General features: G+C 34.7%; 1 protein-coding gene across 2 annotated transcripts in view; it reads left to right on the top strand.

Annotated features, from left to right (window-relative positions):
- The window catches only part of HDAC9 (histone deacetylase 9), a 644,065-nt gene that overhangs the window by 480,221 nt on the left and 140,247 nt on the right, over positions 1–23,597 (top strand). For both annotated transcript variants that reach the window (XM_032483885.1, XM_006190149.3), the window contains 4 exons: positions 6,487–6,542; positions 6,787–6,874; positions 12,417–12,536; positions 12,848–12,945. In XM_032483885.1, coding sequence (XP_032339776.1) covers positions 6,487–6,542; positions 6,787–6,874; positions 12,417–12,536; positions 12,848–12,945 — 362 coding nt within the window. The remainder of the gene's footprint in view (positions 1–6,486; positions 6,543–6,786; positions 6,875–12,416; positions 12,537–12,847; positions 12,946–23,597) is intronic.

Raw genomic sequence — 23,597 nt, 5'->3', positions numbered from 1 at the left:
CCAAAGATCTGCATTTGCTTTTCAATAGCAGCTTTGAATGGAAACTGGTATAAGGCATGTTAAACAAATGGTGAGCTGTGTCATATCCATGTCATTCAGCTCCAGATTACAGGTTAGTTAACAGTTCATTAATAACACAGCTGTGCCTGAGCTTATGCATCAACTGCCTGAGCCAGTTGATGCATAAGCTCCGATAAGGTAAACAGAAGGGGGAAAACCAAAGCAGGACAGTGATTATCTACTTTTTCTTTCTCTGCCCCTGAGTTGGTTTCTGATCATCTAAATCCATTACCAGAGAGTGATAGAAGAGGGTAGTATTAATTCAACTTTAATGTATGGCCTTAACCTAGAATTTTAACATTCAGTGCTGTCAGCAAGGACACTACAAACAGTTGCCATCGAGCAGTTTTCAGGTTTTTTAGCCAAATGAATGGACTCTCCTAACACAATATTGAGTGTACCAGCACCATTTGGATGGGGAAGCAGAGTTTAGTCAAGTTCAAATGAACCATCATAGGTGGCCCACAAGATGCTAGAGAATTCTGATGGACATTTTGGCCTTATTCAACTCTTTCTGACTGAGGGTGACAGGGGAAGTCCTTATAAATGAAGTACTTACTATAGCAAGATGAGCAGTATTGTTTATATCTTAAATCCTGTTACAACAGGTTATCATTACCCACCTCTGCCCACTAAAACAAACAAAAGAACAACCGCAACAACAACAAAACACCCGAACAGATACAACAGACAACATAATTACTTCAAATAATGATTTTCGGAAGCAAAATTTTGATATGAAAGAGGAACATTAGGATCTTCTCTCCAATTAAATCTTTTAAAAGAATTATATCTATACCATGTTTCTGATTTCCTGATCTTTGTGCAACTTAGTATAAAGAACCAGAAGTTTATTACTATACATAATTTTTGTAAATATGTAAAACCAACTAATGCATGCTAGATTTTATTACTCTTTCAGTCTAGCATCAAGTAAAAGACTTGTACACTTGGCAAATGTATTTATTGAGATGTTAGAAAGGGCACTTATAAGCAAATTGATTCGTTGGGAGATAAATTATGCTATCTTAGTATAGTCATGTAAATTGCAGGTTCTAACTGCTTTCAGCACTTCTTTTTACTACAGCCGAATAGCTTATGCACTGGTATATTTGATAATTATAGTTATTATTGAGTATCAAAGTAGATTAAAATATCTCAAGTTTTCTTTAGAAAAATCAACCTATGTATAGATTGATTTTAAGAAGTGTTTCTTAAAGTCATTTTCAAAATTGATAATGCATTAATATGAATCTAGGGTAACTGGGATTCTGGCTTCCAGTGAAATATTTCAAGCACATAAGTCATTGCATATGAATTTCCAATTCAGCAAATGTATTGGAAGTAATAATTCAACCATCACATCTTTATTTGGAAATACATGCTGTAGAGTTTTTCCATGCAGTTCTTGGTTTTGATATGTATTATTTCACTGAGGATTGATACTTTAGTACATTTAGAAATACTTTAGTGGTAATACTTAGACATTGGGAGGTAATTACTGAGCTCTAAGTTAATAATGCACTAAAAGAGAAATTTTAAAAATAGAATCCCAATCAACTGGTCTGACATGCTCTATTAGTCTTTGAGTAGTAAGCAGTTATGTTATACATAAAACATTTTTCTCAGCAGGACAGATTTCTTTGATTTTGTTCTTATAGCTTCCCCAAATAGAGTTACATTTAAAATATTAAATAAAAATATAATGTTTGATCAACTACTTCTAACAAATAAACACAATTTTCTCATTTCCTGTCAGTTTATAAATATCGCATACATTTTCTGTACTCTGCATGCAGTTATGCTTTTATAAAGAATAAAATAAAGAACAAATTGTCTGAAAGTATATGCAAGGAAGTGAATATAATGATGGACTCTGAAGTCTAACCCAGATTAGGAGAGAAGTAAACATGGTGGTAAAGATGAATGATGGACAGCAAAAGTTAAGGTCAAAGGATTGGACATCCCAGTGCAGTTGAGGCATCATTTGGAAAATAGGAGGGTAAGAAAGTAGGATATTTGACATTGAGATTTCCTTAGTTATTTGTAATGGCAGGGTCTAGGAGTATGGCTGTAAACAGAAAACAGATTTATTGAAGGCAAGGAGTCAGATAACTGAGAAATCAGGCTACTGAATGGTTTGTCTATTTGGTTATTGAAATTGCTAAGAAATTACCAGATGAGTGATGGATGGAGAGAAAGGCAGAAATTCAAAAGGCGAAATATTCAAGAAACGGATAGTACATAGATTTGAGTGCTATTTAAAAGCAAAATCAACAGGAATTAGTCATGAATTAAATAATAAAATGAGATGGAGGAATGATAGGGAGAGGGAGCCCCATTAAAGGATAATTCATCGGTCCCTTACTTGAGCCACTGGATGAATCACGATATCATTGGTAAGTTAGAGAAGGCTGGGAGAAGCTTAGGAGTTTGATCTTGGGTATGTTGAATTTGAAGTAACCTTGGGAGAAAAATATCAGGTAAGTGGGCTGGTATTTTGGTCTGGTGTTCAGAGCATTTTTCATTCTGGAAATAGAAATCTGCCAAGTATGTTATGATGGGTGGTAATTGAATTCCATGAGAGTTGTGGCGTTGCGTAAGAAGTGAGTATGGAAAGCAGAGAGAAGTCTAAGACTGGGCCTGGAGTGACCTCAATGTTTAATAAGCAGACTGAGGGTGATGAGCCTTAAGGAAGATGATTAGGAAGTGGAAAGTAAAATAAGGAAACCAGGAGAGTATGAAGTCACAGAAGCCAAGGGAAGAGAGTGTTTTAAAAAGGAAGATGTAGCCAGTAATGCTGAAAGCTAATGAGGGGCCAAGTAGGTTGAGAGCTTAAAAATCTCATTGGATTTAGTGATGTGAGGCTATTGATAACCTTAGCAAAAGCTTGTTTAGTGAACTGATGGAGATGGAGAATAAATTAGAGATAGGTGACTGAGGCAGAGGTGATGAAAAGAAAAAAAGAGAAGGCATGATAGACCACCTTTTCAAGATTTTTAGCTGTTAAAAGGGAAGGAAAAGAAGTGTGGCAGTTGGAAGGATCAATGGGATTAAGATGGAGATAAACATTTACATGTGTATGCGTGAATATGAATATATTTGTATTATCTTAGTTAAGATATATATATTATTTTATTTTCAGTTCAGCAGAAAGTTGATCCTGTTTAAACCTCGATGAAATGTATATAATTGGGAATTTTAATATGAATTTAATATGTTAGTAAGAAAAACAAATGATAGTGGAAAAGTAGGAGGAGATATCCTAACTGCAGGTGGTGAGATGGATTCTAGGAAGGAGTACAGCTTTTCTAGTGTAACAGGAGGCAAAGGGAATGGGACTGCCACAGGACTCAGCCTCAGTCATCTTACTTGTTCTATCTTCTTTCTTTCAGGGTGATCTAATCCATTTTTCATATGAGAGTGTTGTGGGGGGCAGGTGCAGTAGGCTTCATGCTCTCAAAGCAGCCATGAGAGAGGAAAATACTAGCTCGATCTGCTTGCAGGCAGGTTTGTGAGGTGTGAGAAGGGGAAGCAGCTGCCACCTGAGCAGGCTGCGGGAGAAGCAGGTTTCAACTAAGGAAAGGGGTGCCCTCAGAAAAGAGTTTACCGCTTCTGAGAACACACTGGAAAGTCTGAGTGGATCATTATGACTAAGAAAAGATTTGTTATTGGCAAGAAGATAATTTTCAAGCCCAATTCAAACAGTTTCAGAAGCAGTTTAATAGAATGGTGGATGTTACTGAAGAAAACTATAAAGGGAAAGGCAGACCCTTTGTACAAGGAATTTGGCTGTAAGAGAAAAGAGGAAGATGGAATTAAATTCTGTTTGGCTTTTTGTTTTCTGTAACCTAGCTAGTTACCTGTGCAGTTTCACTTCCATTTTGTTTCTTAACATGAACTGAATTCAGATTGATTTTCTGTATGTAATACTTTCTAAAATCCTTTTTCCTGAGCCATTGTTCATGTTTTTCCCCCATCCAGAATACCATTTAAATCCTTTTTCATCTTTGTGAACACAACTCTCCCTGTAAGACCTTTAAAACCTACCTCTCAACTTTCTCCTTGTTTTATAATATTTTTTCACTCTGAAATTACTGATATTTGTTGTAGAATTATTTGGAAGATACATGAAATTATAAATTAAAAACAACCCGCTCAGATATGCTGTATGTATTATTTTTAACATTAACACTTCTAAAATTGATAAGTCTTTCCTACTATTGCTAAAATGTCTAATCTATTTCTACTAAATATTTATAACAAAATTTTAATGGCTGTTTAATATTCTATGGTAAAGATGTACCATCTTTCATTTAGCCATTCTCCTAATAGTCAACTTAGATAATTCTCATTTTTCCTATTGTAAATAAAACATTATCTTTTACATAAATACTTGTCTACACAGTTAGTAATACCTTTTGGTCAAGAATCCTTTATGTAGATTACTAATTCAAAAGGTAAATGTTTTATAAAGCCTCTAAATGTACAGAGGCAGATTATTTTCCAGAAAGACTATAATAAAGTATCCTCCTGCAAGCAGCATTTATGAGTATATAGGCACCACTCCATTGTCAGCATGGAGTATTTTTAAAGTTTTTAATTTCCTAAATGGAAAAATGTCTTCCCATTGGGATTTTCATCTTTTATTTAATTACTAATTAAGTTGAATATTTTTTCTTATAATTATTGGTCACTGGATGTTTTATTCTTTATATTGTCTAATCATGCCCTTTACATAGAAAACATAGTATTTTAAATTGAATTACAAAAGATCATTAGTATTGTTAATCAAATTGTAAAAATTAGTTACTGTGCTGATTATATTGCCTTGTATTATATTTGTTGTTATTTTCACCTTAACTACTGTTTTCCCAGTAAAATACATTGCACATGTCTAATCTTGACAGAATTCTTCATTCTCAGAAGTCCTATAACACTCTAGATTCTCATTCTACACTCTTAAAATTACACTACTATCTTGTGGTGTTCATTCATAGTTTCTTTTTTATTAATCTTTTGTTGCCAGAGAGATAGTAAGTTGCTTAAGAACAAGGATAAGGAATATGTTTGTCATCATTTTTAGATTTGTAATTGGTATTGTGTGACTGACTTTTTTTTTTAGTACATTTTTTACTGAACCAGTTGGTTTGCCATTCAAGGACCTTAACAATCTGGCCTTTTTTTTTTGGTGGTAAGGAGAGGTAATCATGTTTATTTATTTGTTTTTAGAGGAGATTCTGGGGATTGAACCCAGGACCTCATGCATGCTAAGCATGTGCTCTACCACTTGAGGTATACCCTCCCCACCGTGACTGACTTGTAATTTGCTTCTGAGATTATTATTATTATGTTTGTACTCATCAAAATATATAGCAAATTAACTCAGTGTGTTAATTACCATAATGTTCTAGAATATATTTAAAGCCCTTGGGAATAGATTATTTTCCTTGATAATATCTTTATGCTTATAGTAAGATTTGGGGAAAAAATATCTCTGGGGTATACTAAAATTATTTCTGAAGTTTTAGGATTATATATTAAAGAAACATCCTGTCGTGAGCATGTTACTTGAATCATAGTTAAGTGAAAGGTGGTGTGAACCATCTGATAAATGATTTCTTTTCTCATGTCAAGCAACCCAACTCTTTGAGTATGCTGGCTTTGCAAGGATTTATAGTTCCCTGCCTTCATGCTGGAGTTACTTCAGCTTTCCGTGATGCATTCCAACTAATCTAGAGGTTAAGGCATTCCTTGATCATGGATAGATCTGATTGCTACTCAGCCCTGGAATTCTTTATAAAATTCCAGAACGTGGGCTAGAAACTGACTTAGGGAATCCAATAAAGTTGCAAGTCTTGGAAGTCATCCAAGCTAAATTTATAGACTGGAAGGAATATGGGCTTTTCATGTTCTCTTTTTCACCTTTCAGGGGTTTCTTTTGTGTGTATGTGAGTGTGTGAGTGTGAATTTATCATTTGCTGACACTGGAGTGGAAATAATCATTGAGGGAATCCAGCTAAAGAATTTTCACTTTGGATCTTCCCTGGTCTTTTCGTACTTTGACCCAAACCCTCACCAAGAGTGAATTTGTTCTCCTTGTCTAAGATACTGGTGTCAAAAAAATACGAAGTTGTTCTTAAAAATGAATCATGTTAGTGTAACAGCTGATATGCACGTTTGCCAGCTAGGTACAACTCCCAAATCCCTGTTCTTTCCCTGGCTCTGTGAGAACCTTCTTTTTGAGACAGAATCTGAGAAAATGTGATCTATTTATTCTGTGAAATGGTAATGGGGGCAAGAAAACAAGCTCTGAAGCCTCTTACAGATTTCAGTCTTTCTGTGTATGCCTAATGCTCTATAGTACATGGAGATCCAAGCAGTCCTCTCATATCTGATCACCGAAAATCTGTCTTGTTCTTACAGAATGGGTTTGCTGTTGTGAGGCCCCCAGGGCATCATGCTGAAGAATCCACAGCCATGTAAGTACCAGGGACTGTTGCCCATCTCCAAGTGCCACGGTTCCTGGCAGTCACCTGCCCCGTGCATGTCTCTGAAGCCTCTAATTGTTAGCAGATGGACTGAAAAATCTTGCGAGGTACTCCCAGAAGCAGATTTATGGCTTCAGAGATCATATAGCATTTTAAAAAATGCTCTGAACGTTATTTATAATGGTTTTCCTGGCTGATTTGCTTTCTTATTTCTCTGTTCTTCTCTATTCCGCAGGGGGTTCTGCTTTTTTAATTCAGTTGCAATTACCGCCAAATACTTGAGAGACCAACTAAATATAAGCAAGATATTGATTGTAGATCTGGTATGTATTCCTGGCCAGAGCTGCATTTTCAGTGACTCTAGATAAAAGGGAGTGAATTTGTATTTCTCTGTTAGGTTGCCTTGCTTTTAGCACTTGCAAACAACTAAAGGGTGTGTTTCCTTTGAATGTGGAAACTCATTAAATTCAGGATTGCAGTTCTGAAACCATAAACATTCACATTTCACTTTCATGGTGTTAACTGCAATTTAATGAGAAGAAGGCGCAGATCAGGGCAACTTTTATGATCCTTAAATGAATTGATACTTCCACAGTTAAAATAACCCAACAGAACCTGAATTTACTTTTCCCTACAGAATATAGACTTTAAATAGTCAGATGTGCTGGAAAGAATGCTGTTGCTTTGGTAACCAATTGGCCACTTCCCCTAGTTAGCAATCATGTTGCTTGTTGTGCAACAGTGGTATTATTAAAACAAATCAGCATGTCATTCTTTCTGAAAAGATCTCAGATCATGCATGCCAGTTTGGGATGACTCCCGGCAGATCCCTGAATGATTAAAAGTCAGAGGCATTAGATTAGTCTTACGTTTTAACATGATGCATTCTTACACAATAGACTTATAATTTGCTTAACAAATGGTTTGTTTAAATGCAGATGACACTTGGCATGTTGTCTATAGTATATTCGTGAATAATGAGCTGGAGATCTGCCCCATACAAAAGGACCAACCCAGGAAAGGGCGAAAGAGAGCTGACTGGTGATTTATGAGCCCCGTTTTCAGTTTGCCTCCAGTTCACGAGGAGGTGTAATAGGTTGTCTGACAAAGCATAGACAGGAAATGAACCCTGGCATCCAAAGCGAACCTGCTACATCTGCACTTAATTAATTTTTGCAGGTGATAAAAGATTTAAAGGCAAAATATGTTAAAAGTTTTTTTGAAGTGCAGGGCTTAATAGTCTAAATCTTGTTCATATCTGCACTCATAATTAAATCTTATTGGGAAGTCGTGGCCTCACCGTCCGGCCCTCCAATGCAGTTAAGCAGACACACCGAAGGGTTGAGAGAGCACAAACAAAGCCATGTGAAGAAATACTTAGTCAAGGTAAAATGAAGATAAAAGGAATAAAAAAGACTGATAGCCACTTCTAGTGTTTGGTAGGAAATGCTGTTTTCCACATACTGTATCACGGCCTTCCTGCAAGTACTTTGGTGCCGAGAGTATTGAAACCCAGCTTTCCACATATTTTCCAAACACGCTTAAGTTTCATTGTAGGTCATAGTTCACCATTAAAGAGATGTGTTGAAGGCCTAGATATACTACAGCAGCAAGGTCTTAAAATTTTACAAAAACGAGGACATCAGTACCTATTTTCCCATGAACATATAAAATGACATTTTAAGTAATTAATAATTATTGTTTTGCCTGATTTATAAGATAGTAAATTTAAAAAATGATTTGCTTCTAGAACTCTAAGTTCTGCTAGAAAGATAAGGCAAAAATTTGAAGAAAGCATACCAGATGAAGGCCAAGGATTGGGGGAAAATTTTTCTATACTTTCTGAATTTGTCAAAATTATGCAGGAAGGAGATTGGTAAACTGTCATCCTGTCCTTAAGAATCTTGTAGTATTACTTTCTGAGGAATCGACTCTGCTACCATTTTATGGTATTATGAAGATACTGTTAGAAGTCTCTTTAAAAGCACATTTGTGACATCCAAAGTCTAACGTGATTAATTGAATAGACTTGAAAGCTAAAATGCCATACTTGTGATGGATATTTTGTACCCAGAGGATTTGTGTGTAAAATTTTGTTTTTGTACATTAATACAAGAATAAAAGATTGCTGGAGATAATTGGTATGATTTATAAAATAAGTTGCTTGGTAGCTCTGAGGAGTGTCCTGTAAGCTTACTGGCCTTTGATTACGAATTTGCTCCATTATCCAACATAAAGGATACTGATTTCCCAGTAGGCTGTAGTAGAAGAGAAGTTTTTGTTTCATATTCTCTAAACATACAAAGTTCTGTCCAAAGGGTTGCCTCTGAGATCACCACCAGCACGCATATTCTTACTTTAAAGTCTTCCAAATTCTGCAGCTGCAGGGATACTTTGAGGAAATTCCCGTTTCTTCCAGCTGCCTAGAAGGAAGTTTTAAAGTGCCACGTGGCACTGAGATACCCGTTCTCCCTGGCTGACAGATCTGTTCTGCAGGTTAGCAGAAGAGAAGTAAAGGTTCTTCAGTGGCAAAAGAACTTTATTTCTGCATATCCAAAGTCACTAACTTTAGCTAATTGGTATGAATTAGCTCATCCAATGCCTGGGCCAACAGAGGACGAAGCTACTCCATTGTCCAGCAGCTAGGTTCAGCATTTTTTATGCCCAGTGAGGAGAGAGCCAGAGCTTTAATTCACCTCCTATTTGAGACCACAGCCAAATTCAGAAGCGTTGAGTATTTTAGGAAGCAGTGATTCTAGTTGACCTGTCTGTGGAGGTTATTCATTCCAGTTCTCTTTCTGGGGAAAATTCCAAAGACATCCAGATTGGTGAGAAAAGGGAGCAGGTGCACCTGCTTTTCAGCCTACAAGACATTGGCTGTTGTGTTCAGGGCATGAACCTGTCCTACAAGTGGGATTTGTCTACAGGACTCCAGTAACTTTAATGTAATGTGGCTTTCAGTGGAAAATAATGTTTTAGGCTATTTTCATTAGAAGACACTTCAAGGGTCTTTAGATTTTAGGCAATTCCATTTTTGGCCAAGCACCAGACCTGACCAAGAATTGTCACAATTGGCAATACTAAATAATTGTAAGTGATAACATTAATTGGTAGAATATATAATCTATTCAAAGCTATTTTAACATTGTAATCCTGGTATAGAATACATTTTCACAGTATATCTTTAATCAGTAAAATGTTGAAATGATTTTTCAGCATTTCCAACAAATCTTAGATATATGATCTATTTTAAGGTCATTAATGATTAAGTTCATTTCATTACTATATAATAGATAATTTGCTTATATTGCCCTAGTATATATTTGTTGCTGTGGGGAAAAAATCCTCATTTTGAGCAGTAAGTACTTTGTATGAATATTTTCAGAGAAAGCTGAAAAAAATATTCTCAAGGTTCTAAGTTGTTGCCCAAAACAAAAGGCACATTTAGACTTATCTTTATCTCTAAATACTTTGTGAATATAAATATGGAATCAAGAATTATCCATGTATTTTAGAATCAATTTGTGAATTTTAATGAATGAGGCCTGTTGAAACCTTATGGTACTGTGGGTAGGACTATATTTCTTATTCTGAAATGTATGCAAAAAATTTGCACTCAGCACATTTTTCAAGAAACAATGCTTTTATACCTAAAGCAAATTATCTTTTTTTTTTACCTTCTTAAATAAACCTTTGCAACATTAAAGTAGTTTTTTTCTGGTTTTCAAACTGTGAATGCATTTAGGCACACAGCAAAATTTTTCTTACAATGCTGACTAAAAATTCTGTCGCGTAGTAGAAATGCAAACATTCCATTGATGTTGTTTTTCAAAATATTTAGTTTGTCCATCCTCTGGGTATCCAGTATCAAGCTCAAAAGACATTGTGGGTTAAACTGTTTCATTTTTGTCCTCATAAAGGAAAGTAGTTTTGCTCTCTCTTCCTTTCATCTGAACATTCAGAAATCCAGGAATTAACGTATTTTCAGTAAGTTATTTTTCTCCCTGATGTGTATGCCTTTAGACAGAATAAGTTTCTGGGAAGATGGTATCTTCTCCAATATCTTATGATTCCTTAATTGATTTTGGATATATGTAGTATATTAAAGGGAGGGAGGATTGGTGTATGTCTACACTGTGACTAGCAAACTCAGAATAGGCTTTCAGAACCCACCAAAAGGAGATTTTGGTGGTGTCTAGTGAGGGAGTTCTGGGCTGGAGGCTGAAGTGGAGACAAGTTATATAAACTTCAATAGGCAGCAATACTGACCACCAGTCTCACTTCATAGGTTTGCTAAGAGAATCAAAGGTGTAATGAATGTAAGTGTAAGTTAACAATATAATGGTTCTGAGTTTGGCCTTTGGAGTAAGAAGTGGATTCAACACCCACTTTTGCAAAAATTACTGAAACTCTCCAAGTCTCAGTTTACTTACCTTTTTCAATTAGGAAGAATATTATATACATCATGTAATGGTTAAATAATCCAAGCAAGATATTTAATACAGTGCCCAACTCAAAAATTGTAGGACTCATTGTTGAATATAGTTTGATTCTTACTGATACAAAATAAAGTACAATGTAAGTGTATAGTCACAAGTGACCAAAGCTTTTTTATAACAGAACCTGAAACCATATATAAGTTATACATGTAGCAATAATATTATATTATATACAAATATATGTTATTCACTTTTAAGAGTCATTTATTTATTTTGTTAAGAACCTTTTAGGAAGCATATTAATTGAGATTCTTAACACTTCAGGTCTTTTAGTGAGGACATTTTTAAAAATGCTATTAGTTTTATTTTTCTCATATCTTTTTATCAATTCCAGCATGTTTATGTCATAAAACAATTAGAAAAATGAACTATGAAGTTTGGGATCATTATCAAAATTATCAAGAATTTTTTTCATTCATTTTAATGAAACAGGCCTTTTTTTTTTTTTTTGTGGGAAGAGGGAGTGGTGTGGGGAACAAAAAAGGAGGAGGAAGGAGGCTGGGAAGAGAGCCATAATATAATATTAAAATTAGGCAGATTGGACAAGATAACATAAAGCCCCATGCCATCTTTCTGCTTTGGCCCAAATGATTTAATAGCTAAAGAGCTCATGCTCCTGTGTCTTCAACTCTTGCCGTCACAATTTTACCAAAATAAAATATGAAGTCCTTTTTGCATCTGGCATCTCTTTTGAAGTCACTCTAACTGCTGAGGGACTGCTAACTGAACTGAACGCTTCAAGAGAGCCAATTTACTCAGCTGGTTGCAAAGCCTTTGACCTTAATGGTGGGACTTGGCAAATCAATGCGTACACGTATGTTTAGTGTTCTGTCAAGAATTGCGAAAATGCTCTGTAAGCCATAGATCCTTCTGCAAAATACTAGTTTGTAGTTTAAACATTAGTCTTTCTTCAGAGGCCAATGAGGCTAGTTAATTAAGCCTGAGGGGTTATGAACTGTTGGCAGTTAATAAGTCATAAAATTCCTCCATAAAACAGGATGCGAGATTCCATCACTGAAGCAAAGAGTACAAAGGGCCGGTGTATAAATATCTAATTGTACCAAAGGACTGGGCTTTCTCAATGACTGCTCATCTGGAGTCTCCAGGGCATGTTCGCTGTGGTTTCCTGATTTTTAGAAGCCAGTTTAAAAAATGAGTGCATTAAAGGGTAATTTGCCTGAAAGTTCAGGAAGTAAAGGGGGTGGTAGTGGAAGCAAGCTGAACAGCAAAAAGAGAGAGGGATATAGAAGACAGAAAATGAGAAGGAGGGTGGGATAGAAAAGACAGGGAACTAGAAATCAGGAAAGTTGTCTCCACACAGAGTTAAATGTGACTGTATTTGTCATCTGTTTTCTTTTCCCTGTAGGATGTTCACCATGGAAATGGTACACAGCAGGCCTTTTATGCTGACCCCAGCATCCTGTATATTTCACTCCATCGCTATGATGAAGGGAACTTTTTCCCTGGCAGTGGAGCCCCAAATGAGGTTCGGTTTATTTCTTTAGAGCCCCACTTTTATTTGTATCTTTCAGGTAATTGCATTGCATGATTACCCCTAATTTTCTTGTCCTTTGCTGGTGTTTTAAATTACACGAGATTACTGAATTATCCCATGGGACCAAGAACCAGTGCAGAACAAGTGCATAACCCAGAGCACTGGTTGTCAAGCAATGTTGGGCTGATTTGACATGTTGTTTGATGTTTATTTCAAGAGCTTACATGTGTTTGTTTTCCTCTCTTCTTGCTTCTTCCCTGTGCTCTCCTCTACCCACTGTGGTGTGGTTTTTCTCTTCCCAGGTTGGAACAGGCCTTGGAGAAGGATACAATATAAATATTGCCTGGACAGGTGGCCTTGATCCCCCCATGGGAGATGTTGAGTACCTTGAAGCATTCAGGTTAGTACTTCTTTCTCTCAAAGTGGCAAATTAGAAAACAAAGGTCCACTGAAACAACACCATATGTAAAAGAGAAATGCAAACTTCTAGCTAAGGTACAGTGGCTAAAGGAGCCATTCTATCAAAGCTCTAGGAAGTATTTGCCTTGGGGGAACCTGAATATTGGTACAAAGTCACATAAGGAGTACGTGTATGAAAAAGAGGTGCGTCGAGACCTAGTATGCAGGTATGTTGGCCAGTGGCCAGGCATGCTCCCCTCCCCTGAAAAAAAAAGAAAAAGGAAAAATATTTTTGTTCAGTAGTTCTGGAAAATTCTTCCTATTATAACATATGATGTGATTTAGAATGGATATTAGCTTATTAAAAGCTCTAGGAAGTCCTTCACTACTTATTTAACTTTTTTGAACAAGCATTGCCCAGACTTCATTGAACTATAGAATTTCTTTTGCATGTAGCTCTCCATTAGTTCTGAGGAGCTAACTGACATTTGGAACATTGGCCTAGGCAGTCTCACTTCATGGCTGAGTAAATGACTTTTCTCTCTCATAATATGTGTATTTTCCCTCTCACATTAAAACACTAGCTGACTAATTGGCTGTTTTCAGTTTCTTTAAAACATGTAGCCAGTGATTGAAGTATATATTACTATGTAAATATTTCATTCTGCTACTTTTTTTTCCTAAAAAACTTTAAAAATTAATTTAAATAAGAAATACAACAAATTAAAGGTTTTCTTTTTAGATATAGTTGTTTTAAAATGCATTTGTTCTCTGGAATTAAATTTTTTTGCAGTCCTTGGAAAGGTCTTTGTTTTAAGGAAAAATACCAGATTATGTCAATATGTGCTTCACTTGCAAGATTTTAGATTTTAACCTCTTGGTAATGCATGATTTTTGGATGTTTTGTGTATTTGAAAGCAAAAGCAAACAAGTGCATGATAAATTTTAGAAGCATTCTTTTTTTAAAAAATTTACCATTTATAAATTCCCAAGGGCAAAATCCTGTTGATAATATATCCAAAACACATAGGGAAATTTTTTATTTGGTGAAATTTTGGTGGGTTTCTGTTGTCCTGTGTATCATACATACTTTAATTTCTCATTTGAGAGTCATTCTCATTTGAAAATAGGCCCAAGAAAAATTATAGAAAACTGCTATTTTCTAGAATATACAGTAGAATAAATATATTTGCTTTAATATTTGGGATACTAAGGAAAATTCTACTCATAGTTCAGATTTCTACTTTGAAAAAAATATGTTCATGTATATATACTATTTATAGAAAAAGTAACAGACAAGTTTATTTACTTTGACTTGGGTTGTCTATGACGATACTTTGTGTTAATTAGAAAAACTAAAAACTTATATTAAGAAACTATAGGGATTTCAATATTATGAAATCTTTTTGCTTATATTTGCAACTTAACAAGCATTATTAATATTTTAAAGCAACTCTAATGGAATAATAGATTTTTATATTATTTCACATATGAATTAGTCTTTTTACCAAGTGAACCCAGTAACATACAGGATACATTAAGTTCTCAACTTTACTGTTGCATATGATCATATCCATTAGCCTGCCATACAAAATTGTTAGTTTTTTATTATTATAATACTATTTGTGGTACTGTAGCTTTACATAGGAATGGATCACATTCACAACAGGGAAGGATAATTTATATTTTACACTTGTTTGTTCTCTCATGACAAAGTTACTGGTGGATGAGTTTTTTTTTTTTTAAAGACCCCTTTGAACACGACAGATTCATGAAACAATGTGAAAACAGATAATTCAGTGTACATTGTTGTCTTTTGATTGAAATGGTGAGTGAATCAAGTGCTCCTCAAAGTGTGTGAATATCCTCAAGTGTGGCACCTTCTCTTTGCTTGGATTGTAGATGATCTGTATTAGTAAACTCTTCTAAACTTCTCAGTCCAGTCACCATATCCAAGCTTAGAGGAGAAGCGGTGTTATTTAGTTAGGCTAAGTGTAAAACTGTGGCTTCTAATGTTCGTAGTTATTTAAGGACCAGATTTAAACCATAGTAATTCTTTTCATTTTGAACGATACCATGTCTGTTTGCCACTTAATGTGTGTGACTAGAAATACTTGTAAATTTGTTATGGAGGAATCAAGAAAGTAAGTCTTTCATTCAAAAAAAATTCATTGAACAGATAGTATATGCCAGGGACAGTGATGAGCACTTGGAATTTAGAGCTGACTTTCTCTTAGGGAGCGTAACAAAAGTGATACTGTTCTAGAGAATAGATGTCCTTAGATAGAGAGAAGATAACATGATGCAGGGTCTCAGGAAGGGCTTCACCACGTATTTTTTGACCTGTGCTTTCAAGGATAAGTGGGAGTTTTCAAGGGGTAAAAGAATTGAAGTAAGGGGATTCATACTAGGCAGAGAAAGTAGACTGCAAAGCATGGAGTCATGACATGATCTTGTTCTGTGGGCTCAAGTGCATGAGGGCGGGATTGTGTGGCCGGAATACAGATCATAACTTCCTTGTCTTTTGCAGGCAAAGGACTGCCCATCTTGATATATAGGTTCCTTTCTAATTCTGAGTTGTAGTGAGATGCACTCCCAAATAATTTCTGATTTAGTGTTATTTTATATGCGTATCTTTCTTAATATAATTCTTCTTTCTCAGTGTTGAAACTGAAGATTTTTCTGGCATCTGTGTGTGGGTGCAGAATACAGAGTTGGATGAAAAAGAATTCCTTTTCTTTTTTCTTAATCTTTAATTGTTTCTAGACTGGTAAGTGTCTTTGAAGGAAAGCCTGAGTCTCTGAAGCTCCGAGTAGAATATAAGATGGCTGCTTATTTTACCAGCCAAAATTTGTCACATATGTGGCTTATATCATGTGCTTCTTCTGTGGCAAAAAGAAAATTACAAGCAAACCGAACATTTTCGTGTTTGCTTTACATTTTAAAGATAGTTTTAAAAGTATAATAGAATGTCTAAATTAGTTCAGATAATTAGTTATTTCTTACATGCAGTTCTGAAATAATTAAAGAATATACTGCAGATTTTTCACAAAAGTTTTAAAAATATTCAATAATATCAAATGTTTATGTTCAACTAAATATATTTCTAAGGTTATCAGTTTATAAGATAATTATGAGTCTTACATGCCAGATTCTAGATTAAAAATCTTACAGACATTTTGGCTATTTCTTAAGTGGTTTGTAAAAGCTACAGAACTACTCATTGGAAGGGCCATGACATGGCTCTAAAATCTATGTTCTTTCTGTCCCACCACACTGCTATGCTTTTCTGTAGTTCATGACTTAAAAGACTAAGGAGTGATAAAGCACAGTGAACTTACACTGAAATGTAAGATCGTCTCCCCCCAACCAAAATCACAAATGCCTACTATACAGCATGACAAAGAAGAGCTATTCAATAGTATTGGCCAAATGAATCAATTAATAAATGAATAAGTCAGAGAAGAAAAAGGGAATGATCACTACAGGAGAAGCATTGGAAACCCCTGATATTAAGTGAATTTAGCAAAAATCTGAGGGAGCTGCATGAAACCTCTCTCTTGGTCCCTCAAGGAGTATGCTTTACAAAGAACTCTGAACACCCATTCTTTTGCTGATGACAGTGTCAGATGTCTTCTCTTCATTCAACAAAGAGTGGCTGATTGTTTGCTAAGCAGCTTCTGTACCTGTCACTTCAAAAGATTGTTCCAGTGGTTCTTTCTTACTCATGGTCTCTAGATGAGCCCTGGACACATTATTTTTACTAAAGATTAATTCTTTAAGAATTCTGCAAATGTTAAAGTGATTATTTGTATAAGACCATTTATTTATTTTTATTAAAGTATAGTTGATGTACAATATTATGTAAGTTACAGCTGTACAAAATAGTGATTCACAATTTTAAAGGTTATACTCCATTTATAGTTATAAAATATGGCTGTGTTCCCCATGTTGTACAAAACATTCTTACAGCTTATTTTATATCCAGTAGTTTGTAGTTCTAATTCCCTACCTCTATTTTACCCTTCCTCCCTTTCCTCTCCCTACAGGTAACCACTACTTCGTTGTCTATCTGTGAGTCTGCTTTTTTTGTTACATTCACTAGCTTGTTGTATTTTTTAGATATCATACAGTATTTGTCTTTATCTGACTTACTTTGCTTAACATAGTATCCTCCAAGTCCATCCACGTTGCTACAAATGGCAAAATTTCCTTCTTTTTATGGCTGAGTAATATTTCATTGTATGTATATATAGCATATCTTCTTTGTCCATTCATCAGTTGGTGAACATTTAGTTTGCTTCCATATCTTGGCAATTATAAATAATGCTGCTGTGAGCATTAAGGTGCATGTATTCTCTTTGAATTAGTGTGTTTTGTGAGGGTTTTTTTGGATATATACCCGGGGTTGGAATTGCTGGGTCATGTGGTAGTTCTTAGTTTCCTGAGAAACCTCCATACTGTTTTCCACAGTGAAGCAACAGTTTGCATTCCCATCAACAGTGTACGAGAATTCCCTTTTCTCCACATCTTGCCAACATTTGTTATTTGTGTTCTTTTTGATGATAGCCATTCTGACCGGTGTGAGGTGATATCTCATGGTGGTTTTCATTTGCGTTTCCCTAATGGTTAGTGATACTGAGCATCTTTTCATGTACCTGTTGACCATCTGAGTTTTCTCTTTGGAAAAAAATGTCTATTCAGGTCTTCTGCCCATTTTATTTATTTATTTTTTTTTATGTTGTGTTGTATGAATTGTTAATATATGTTGGATATTAACCCTTTATCAGTCACATCCCTTGCAAATATGTTCTCCTTTTCAGTAGGTTGTCATTTCATTTTGTCAGTGGTTTCCTTTGCTGTGGAAAAGGTTTTAAATTTAATTAGGTCCCATTTGTTTATTTTTGCTTTTATTTCCTGTGCTTTAAGAGGTTAGATCCAAAAAATATTGCTAGTATTTATATCAAGGAGTGCTCTGTCTTTGTTTTCCTCTAGGAGTTTTATAGTATCTGGTCTTACATTACATTTAAGGCTTTACTCCATTTGAGTTTATTTTTGTATATGGTGTTAGAGAATATTCTAATTTCATTTTTTTACTTGTAGCTGTTCAGTTTTCTCAGCACCATTTATTGAAGAGACTGTCTTTTCCTCCATTGTATTTTCTTGCCTCCTTTTTCATAGATTAATTGACCTTAAGTGTGTGGATTTATTACTAGGCTGTCTATTCTGTTCCACTGATCAATGAGTCTGGTTTTGGTACCATAATGTTTTGATTACTATAGCTTTGTAGTGTAGTCTGAAGTCAGGGCTCCTGATTCCTCCAGCTCTGTTGTTCTTTCTCAAGATGGTTTTGACTATTCAGGGTCTTTTGTATTTCCATAAAAATTTTAGAATTATTTGAGCTAATCCTGTGAAAAATGCCATTGGTATTTTTGATACGGAATTGCACTGAATCTGTAGATCGCCTTGGATAGTATGGGCATTTTAACAGTATTAATAGTTTGTTTATGGTGGGCAAGAGATGATGTGTATCTCATGCTTCTGATTGAATCTAATGAGGAAAACATGTTTTGAAAGACTAGTAATTTCCAGTGTAGAAGATATTAGTACTCTTTGAAATTACACCTGTTTTATTGGATAAGTAAATGAATGAATGAGTGAGTGAATGACAATCTCTGTGTGGATTTTTTTATTTCAAAAAATAGGTACAAGCCCTTTACATTCAGAAGGTATTGATGAAATTATAAATTACTCATTTGGCATACACGGAGGACTAGCTAAGAGAGTGGCATGGAGTTCTTGATCTGGGTTCCTTAGGTATAAACAACTTGTGATTTTAAAAAAATCACAGCTCTCCAAGCCAGCATGTTATAGTCTGTAACTACCATAATTAATATTTGTTAATGGTAGGAATTTCCAAAAGACAAAGGCTCTCTAAATATTAGCGCTTTAGGCATGTTCATTTCTGGGGAAAAACTCCTTCCCAGAGTGATTCTTTCACTGAGGTTGTCAGTAGGCCAACTAAAAATGGGATTTGAGTGAGTTGTCTAATCCAGAAAAAAGATACTTAGTAGAAATTTTTGTTATTTTTATTGTAAACTACTTGTTCTTTTCTTTTCATTGACTTATAAAGTATCTCTATTTAATCAAAATGTTTTTGTGCTTGTAAATGTTACCTTTGCTAAAATACTTTGACTATATAACTAGTAGAATGTTTAAATATTAGTATATTTGTTTCTAGTCAAAGCAGTTGAATCAGTTGAGCACGTACAAACATTCCAAACAGCCTGTATCTCGTTCTATCATCTTTGGTTTACACCTGTCTGCTTTAATGATATAAGCAAATTTAAAATCCATTAATACAAAATTGTGACTGGAAACTTGACTAGACAACATATCTATTCTCAGTTCATCAAACTGTCAATTCTATTTTATATGCAGCATCTTTAAAATAGAGTTTCCTATGATTTCTCCTCTACTTGTAGCAAAAATAGAAAAATATGCATTTAACTTGAGAGCAGAGAATAGAATCTTTGTCGTATCTATAGAGCAAGTATTTCTCAGGCAACTAGTCAAAATGGTCAGCCTGCAGTTTTCTTAGAGTGGTTGGATTTACTATGGGATGATAGTAGATAACTTCAGGCAAAGCACATGAATAAGTCCAGTATTTTATTTTCTCTGTTGTTTTATTAAACATATCATTGTTATTACAATTAATTTTAGAGCACTGACTTATAAATATGCTTGTCGCCTGGAGAGAGTGAAATTTAGAGGTTGTTTAATTCTGAGAAATGAGATGGGACCATAGTACATATTTATGTTCTAATTGGTAAAGACAACTAAGTAAATATTTTTGTGGTTGTTATTCTTATTTTAATCATATTTAAATGTAATTTCATGTGAAGAGAACGGAAAGTAAAACCATTACAAAAATAATAACATAATTGATACTGATAACATAGTAATAACAGAACATTCTTTGAGGACTTAATATTTGCTAGGGCTCATTTCTTTTCATCTTTACAAGTTGTTGAGCTAAGTGCTCCAGGTTTCCAGATGAGTATATCAAGCCCTGTTGAGCTTCAGTAGGTCTCCTGATGTAGCATAGCTAGTTAATGGTGATCAGAGACTAGGTGGCAAAAAATGTGAGTGTAGAGAGAGTACTCCTTTGGCCATAAGCAATAAAGTAGAGTTCTTCTGTCAAGAGTTGGGATAACAAAACAATTATAATGAAGTGAGAAATTCTTTGCAAATTCATTTTAGTCAATCCAGCATTTAGCTTGGACATCTAAATTGGTAACGCTATTTTAAAATTGAAAATAACCCCTAGATTTTCACTACCCTTGTACTGTATAGTAATTCTAAGCCACTTCTCTTTGTGCCTTTCCATCGTCTGACACTGAGCCTATCAAATGAAAACCCTATAATTTTTCTTCCTTTTGATAGCCAGACTATTTATAATGGAAATGCATATATACTTTTTCCTTTTTAGTTAAAGGAAATATTTTCTTATTATTTACACATTTAGATTTTTTGAAATGGGTATGTGATTGAACTTGAGAAAACCCAAATTAAATTTTAATAGAAGATAGATTGATAAGTGAACTTCTAGATCCAATTTTGAAATAAATAATGATTTATCACCATCTAAAAAATCATACTCAATGCTGCAAAATGATTTGGGGCCTTATTTTGTCTATAAGAGCTGTGGTTGATGCTTCCCAGTCTTGAAATGGATTTTCAATTGTTAGTGACAACCAAATATATTATGCTCATGATAGTATGTATTTTCCCAAGGATGTTGAAGACATTTTGGGAAAGAGGGTGGAATTTCTTGAAACAATTTGCCAATATGAAATACTGTACATATCAAATTGGCCCTACTACCATCTTTCCCAGACCGTTTATCATAGCTCACAAATCAAGCCCACATTTTCTCCTTCTGAAAGACTTGGCTAATAAAGAAGATGTGGGCTTCAAATCTGAACTTGTCAATCAATCTTGGGAACAAAGCAAGAATGATTTTCATCTATTGATATTTTATTTCATTGAAGAGTGATACATATGAATTTACTGCTGGTGTGATCTACAATTTTATTCATTGTCCAGATTCTGTTCTTTATATTCAGCAAGTAGAGTTGTTTCAAGAAGTTTTATCAGAACAGGTCAGAAGAAAAAGATTCATAGGAATAAATTTTCGAAAGCTGTCAGCCCTATCTGCTCTTTAGTTTCAGCAGTAAGTATAGTTAAAGAACATTTTTTTTCTCTTTCATCTATGCAACATATTGTACCAATTTTCATCAAAAAATTACAATTTCTATAGGTGTGTGTCTCTAGATACCCTTAGAATTTTGCTCTTTGACCCTGGGAGTAAATTGATCTTACGCACACCTGTCTTCCTTGGGAAACTTGCAAACTTCATTTTTGAGCTGAGCATCAAAGAGATATGATATTATTAGACAGTGTAGAGCTCAGATAAAAAGTCCAGGAAGTATCTTGAAGTTCTTTAAGTTCTGAAAGGTAAATTATATTATCTGCTATGAAGAACTATTTAAAATAGTTCAAATGCTACGACATAGTTTTTATTATTATTTTAAAAGGTCAGATCAACTGTAAAAATTTTAAGACAACATTTTTCCCTTCTGACTGAGAACAGTTTTAAAGCCAGAAATTTCCAGGAATTTGTATAGAAGTTACACAGTTTTCCAAATAATAAGGACTAATTAAAAGAGTAGCTATGTTCTATTAATTTTCCCTAGCAGTACTCTCTAAAAAAGAAAGCAATTTGTGTTTCTAGAAATTTGTCTTTATTTTCCAAATGGAACAGTGGATTTTAAAACCCCTGCCTTGCACAGAATCCTCCAGCATATATGTAATACTCAGAGATATCGGGGAATGAAAGCTTTCCACCAAATATTATTATGAAGCTGTTTAGGCCAAAAATAGGAGATCTTTTGTGCTGTCAAGCAGCTCAGATCAATTCATCAACTTAAGTCATCTCATCTAATAATAATGGAATTAGTGTGCAGTTAATTATGATAAGACACAGCCATACTAGAAGATAAATATAATTAATATACTATGGAGTCACACTTTTTTTTTCACAGTTTTAGTGAATATTTTAAGCTTATGCTCTATTTACTGCTAAGATATGGCCGAATAAAAGTCACTTGTCCTCTGTTCATTGAACAGCTATTTACTAACCACATTTCAGTGCCTTTGGGTCTTAGGTAGGTTTTCTTGAAACAGAATAAGTCCCCTCTATTTCCATGATTTCACACTTAGAATTTACTGTAAATATATTTAGATGACAAGTAATGTGAAAAAAAGAGATAGAATTTTTGTTTTAATCTACCATAAATATAACTTTTCAGTCCCTTTTTTGGGAACTAGATAAATTTAATGTTTGCTAATAGGAATTTACTTATTAACTTTTGCAGCTAGAGGAATCCACTTTGAGAAACTTCTTTTCAACAGGAAGTCTGTTCAGATATTACTTCTGAGGTGCAAGGCTGGAGTTTATACCATTTCTGTCAGGCAGGACTTTCAGATAGTAGTCCAGGTCTTTGCGTGACATCAGATACCTGAACTATAGACCCAGTTTTCCATAATTCATCCCAATAACTTCATGTTATCTAGATGACACTTGTAAATCAACATTTGTTCCCATTTATGTAGACATTGAAACTCCTCTGGTACTCTTACAGAAGGGTGAGGACTTGTCATCGTGTCTCTTATAAATCTGCCCATCTGTCTTATGGGCATCACTGTCCTGGGTATTGGCTATAACCCTCTTCTATTCCAAAGAGCAGTTCTGCTGCTGTGAAGCCATAGGGAGGGCAGCAGGCTTATGGACTGCGTAACTTCTAGTGGGAAAGGCTCAGCAAGGTAACGTTCTTGCCATTGTAGTTCATATTTTACAATTTAAAAAGTGAGTGGGAGAAGGGAGAGATGGATGATTGCGTCACCTTTCAGTCTCAGTGGAATTTTAAATCCGCCTACATCTCAACTGGGGGATATATTTTGCATCTTAAAATAATTGCAGAAAAGGCCATAAAGAAAAATAGCATCTACGTATTATCTTATGTATTAAAGAAAGACACATGTTGTTGTAGTTGAAAACAAAATACTGATTCACCTAAGATGTGTCAGTTCATAACTTCTTGAAATTAAAGCAATATTGGAGTTACTGGAAATGGATTGAATTTTAGAAACAAATGAGCATTTTTACTAGAACAGTAGTCAAAGGCAAACAAATTAAGAGGCGTTTATTTACAATGCAGAGCAAGAATGGATCTGACACAGATTTATAATTTAGAAGTTTTGTAGCCCAAAGAAAGCTTGATGACTTGACTTTCTATGCTTTCAGTTTCAGAAAAAGCCTCCTAAATATTAAAATTGCCACATTGGGCTTCTGACTGCTTTCTGTACCCAAGTGCTCTCCTGTGTACAAGTTTCTGCTACTGTCAATTCCTTTTTATATTCCAGGGCTTCTAAACTGAAAATACCATTGCAGAAATTACTCAGTGGTGCCTTTTGAATAAACATCATTATTCCTAATGACTCAGTAGGTGAAAAAAGCAGGGATAAGAGTAATAAAACTGGGGTGTATCATATTTTATTGATTTAGTTATAAGTTATCTGATTAAATTC

Source organism: Camelus ferus, chromosome 7 (assembly GCF_009834535.1).
Source record: "Camelus ferus isolate YT-003-E chromosome 7, BCGSAC_Cfer_1.0, whole genome shotgun sequence".
In the NCBI taxonomy this organism is placed as follows: Eukaryota; Metazoa; Chordata; class Mammalia; order Artiodactyla; family Camelidae; genus Camelus; species Camelus ferus.
Note: the sequence above shows the minus strand (reverse complement) of the source record. Positions and strands in the feature narration are given on the sequence as shown.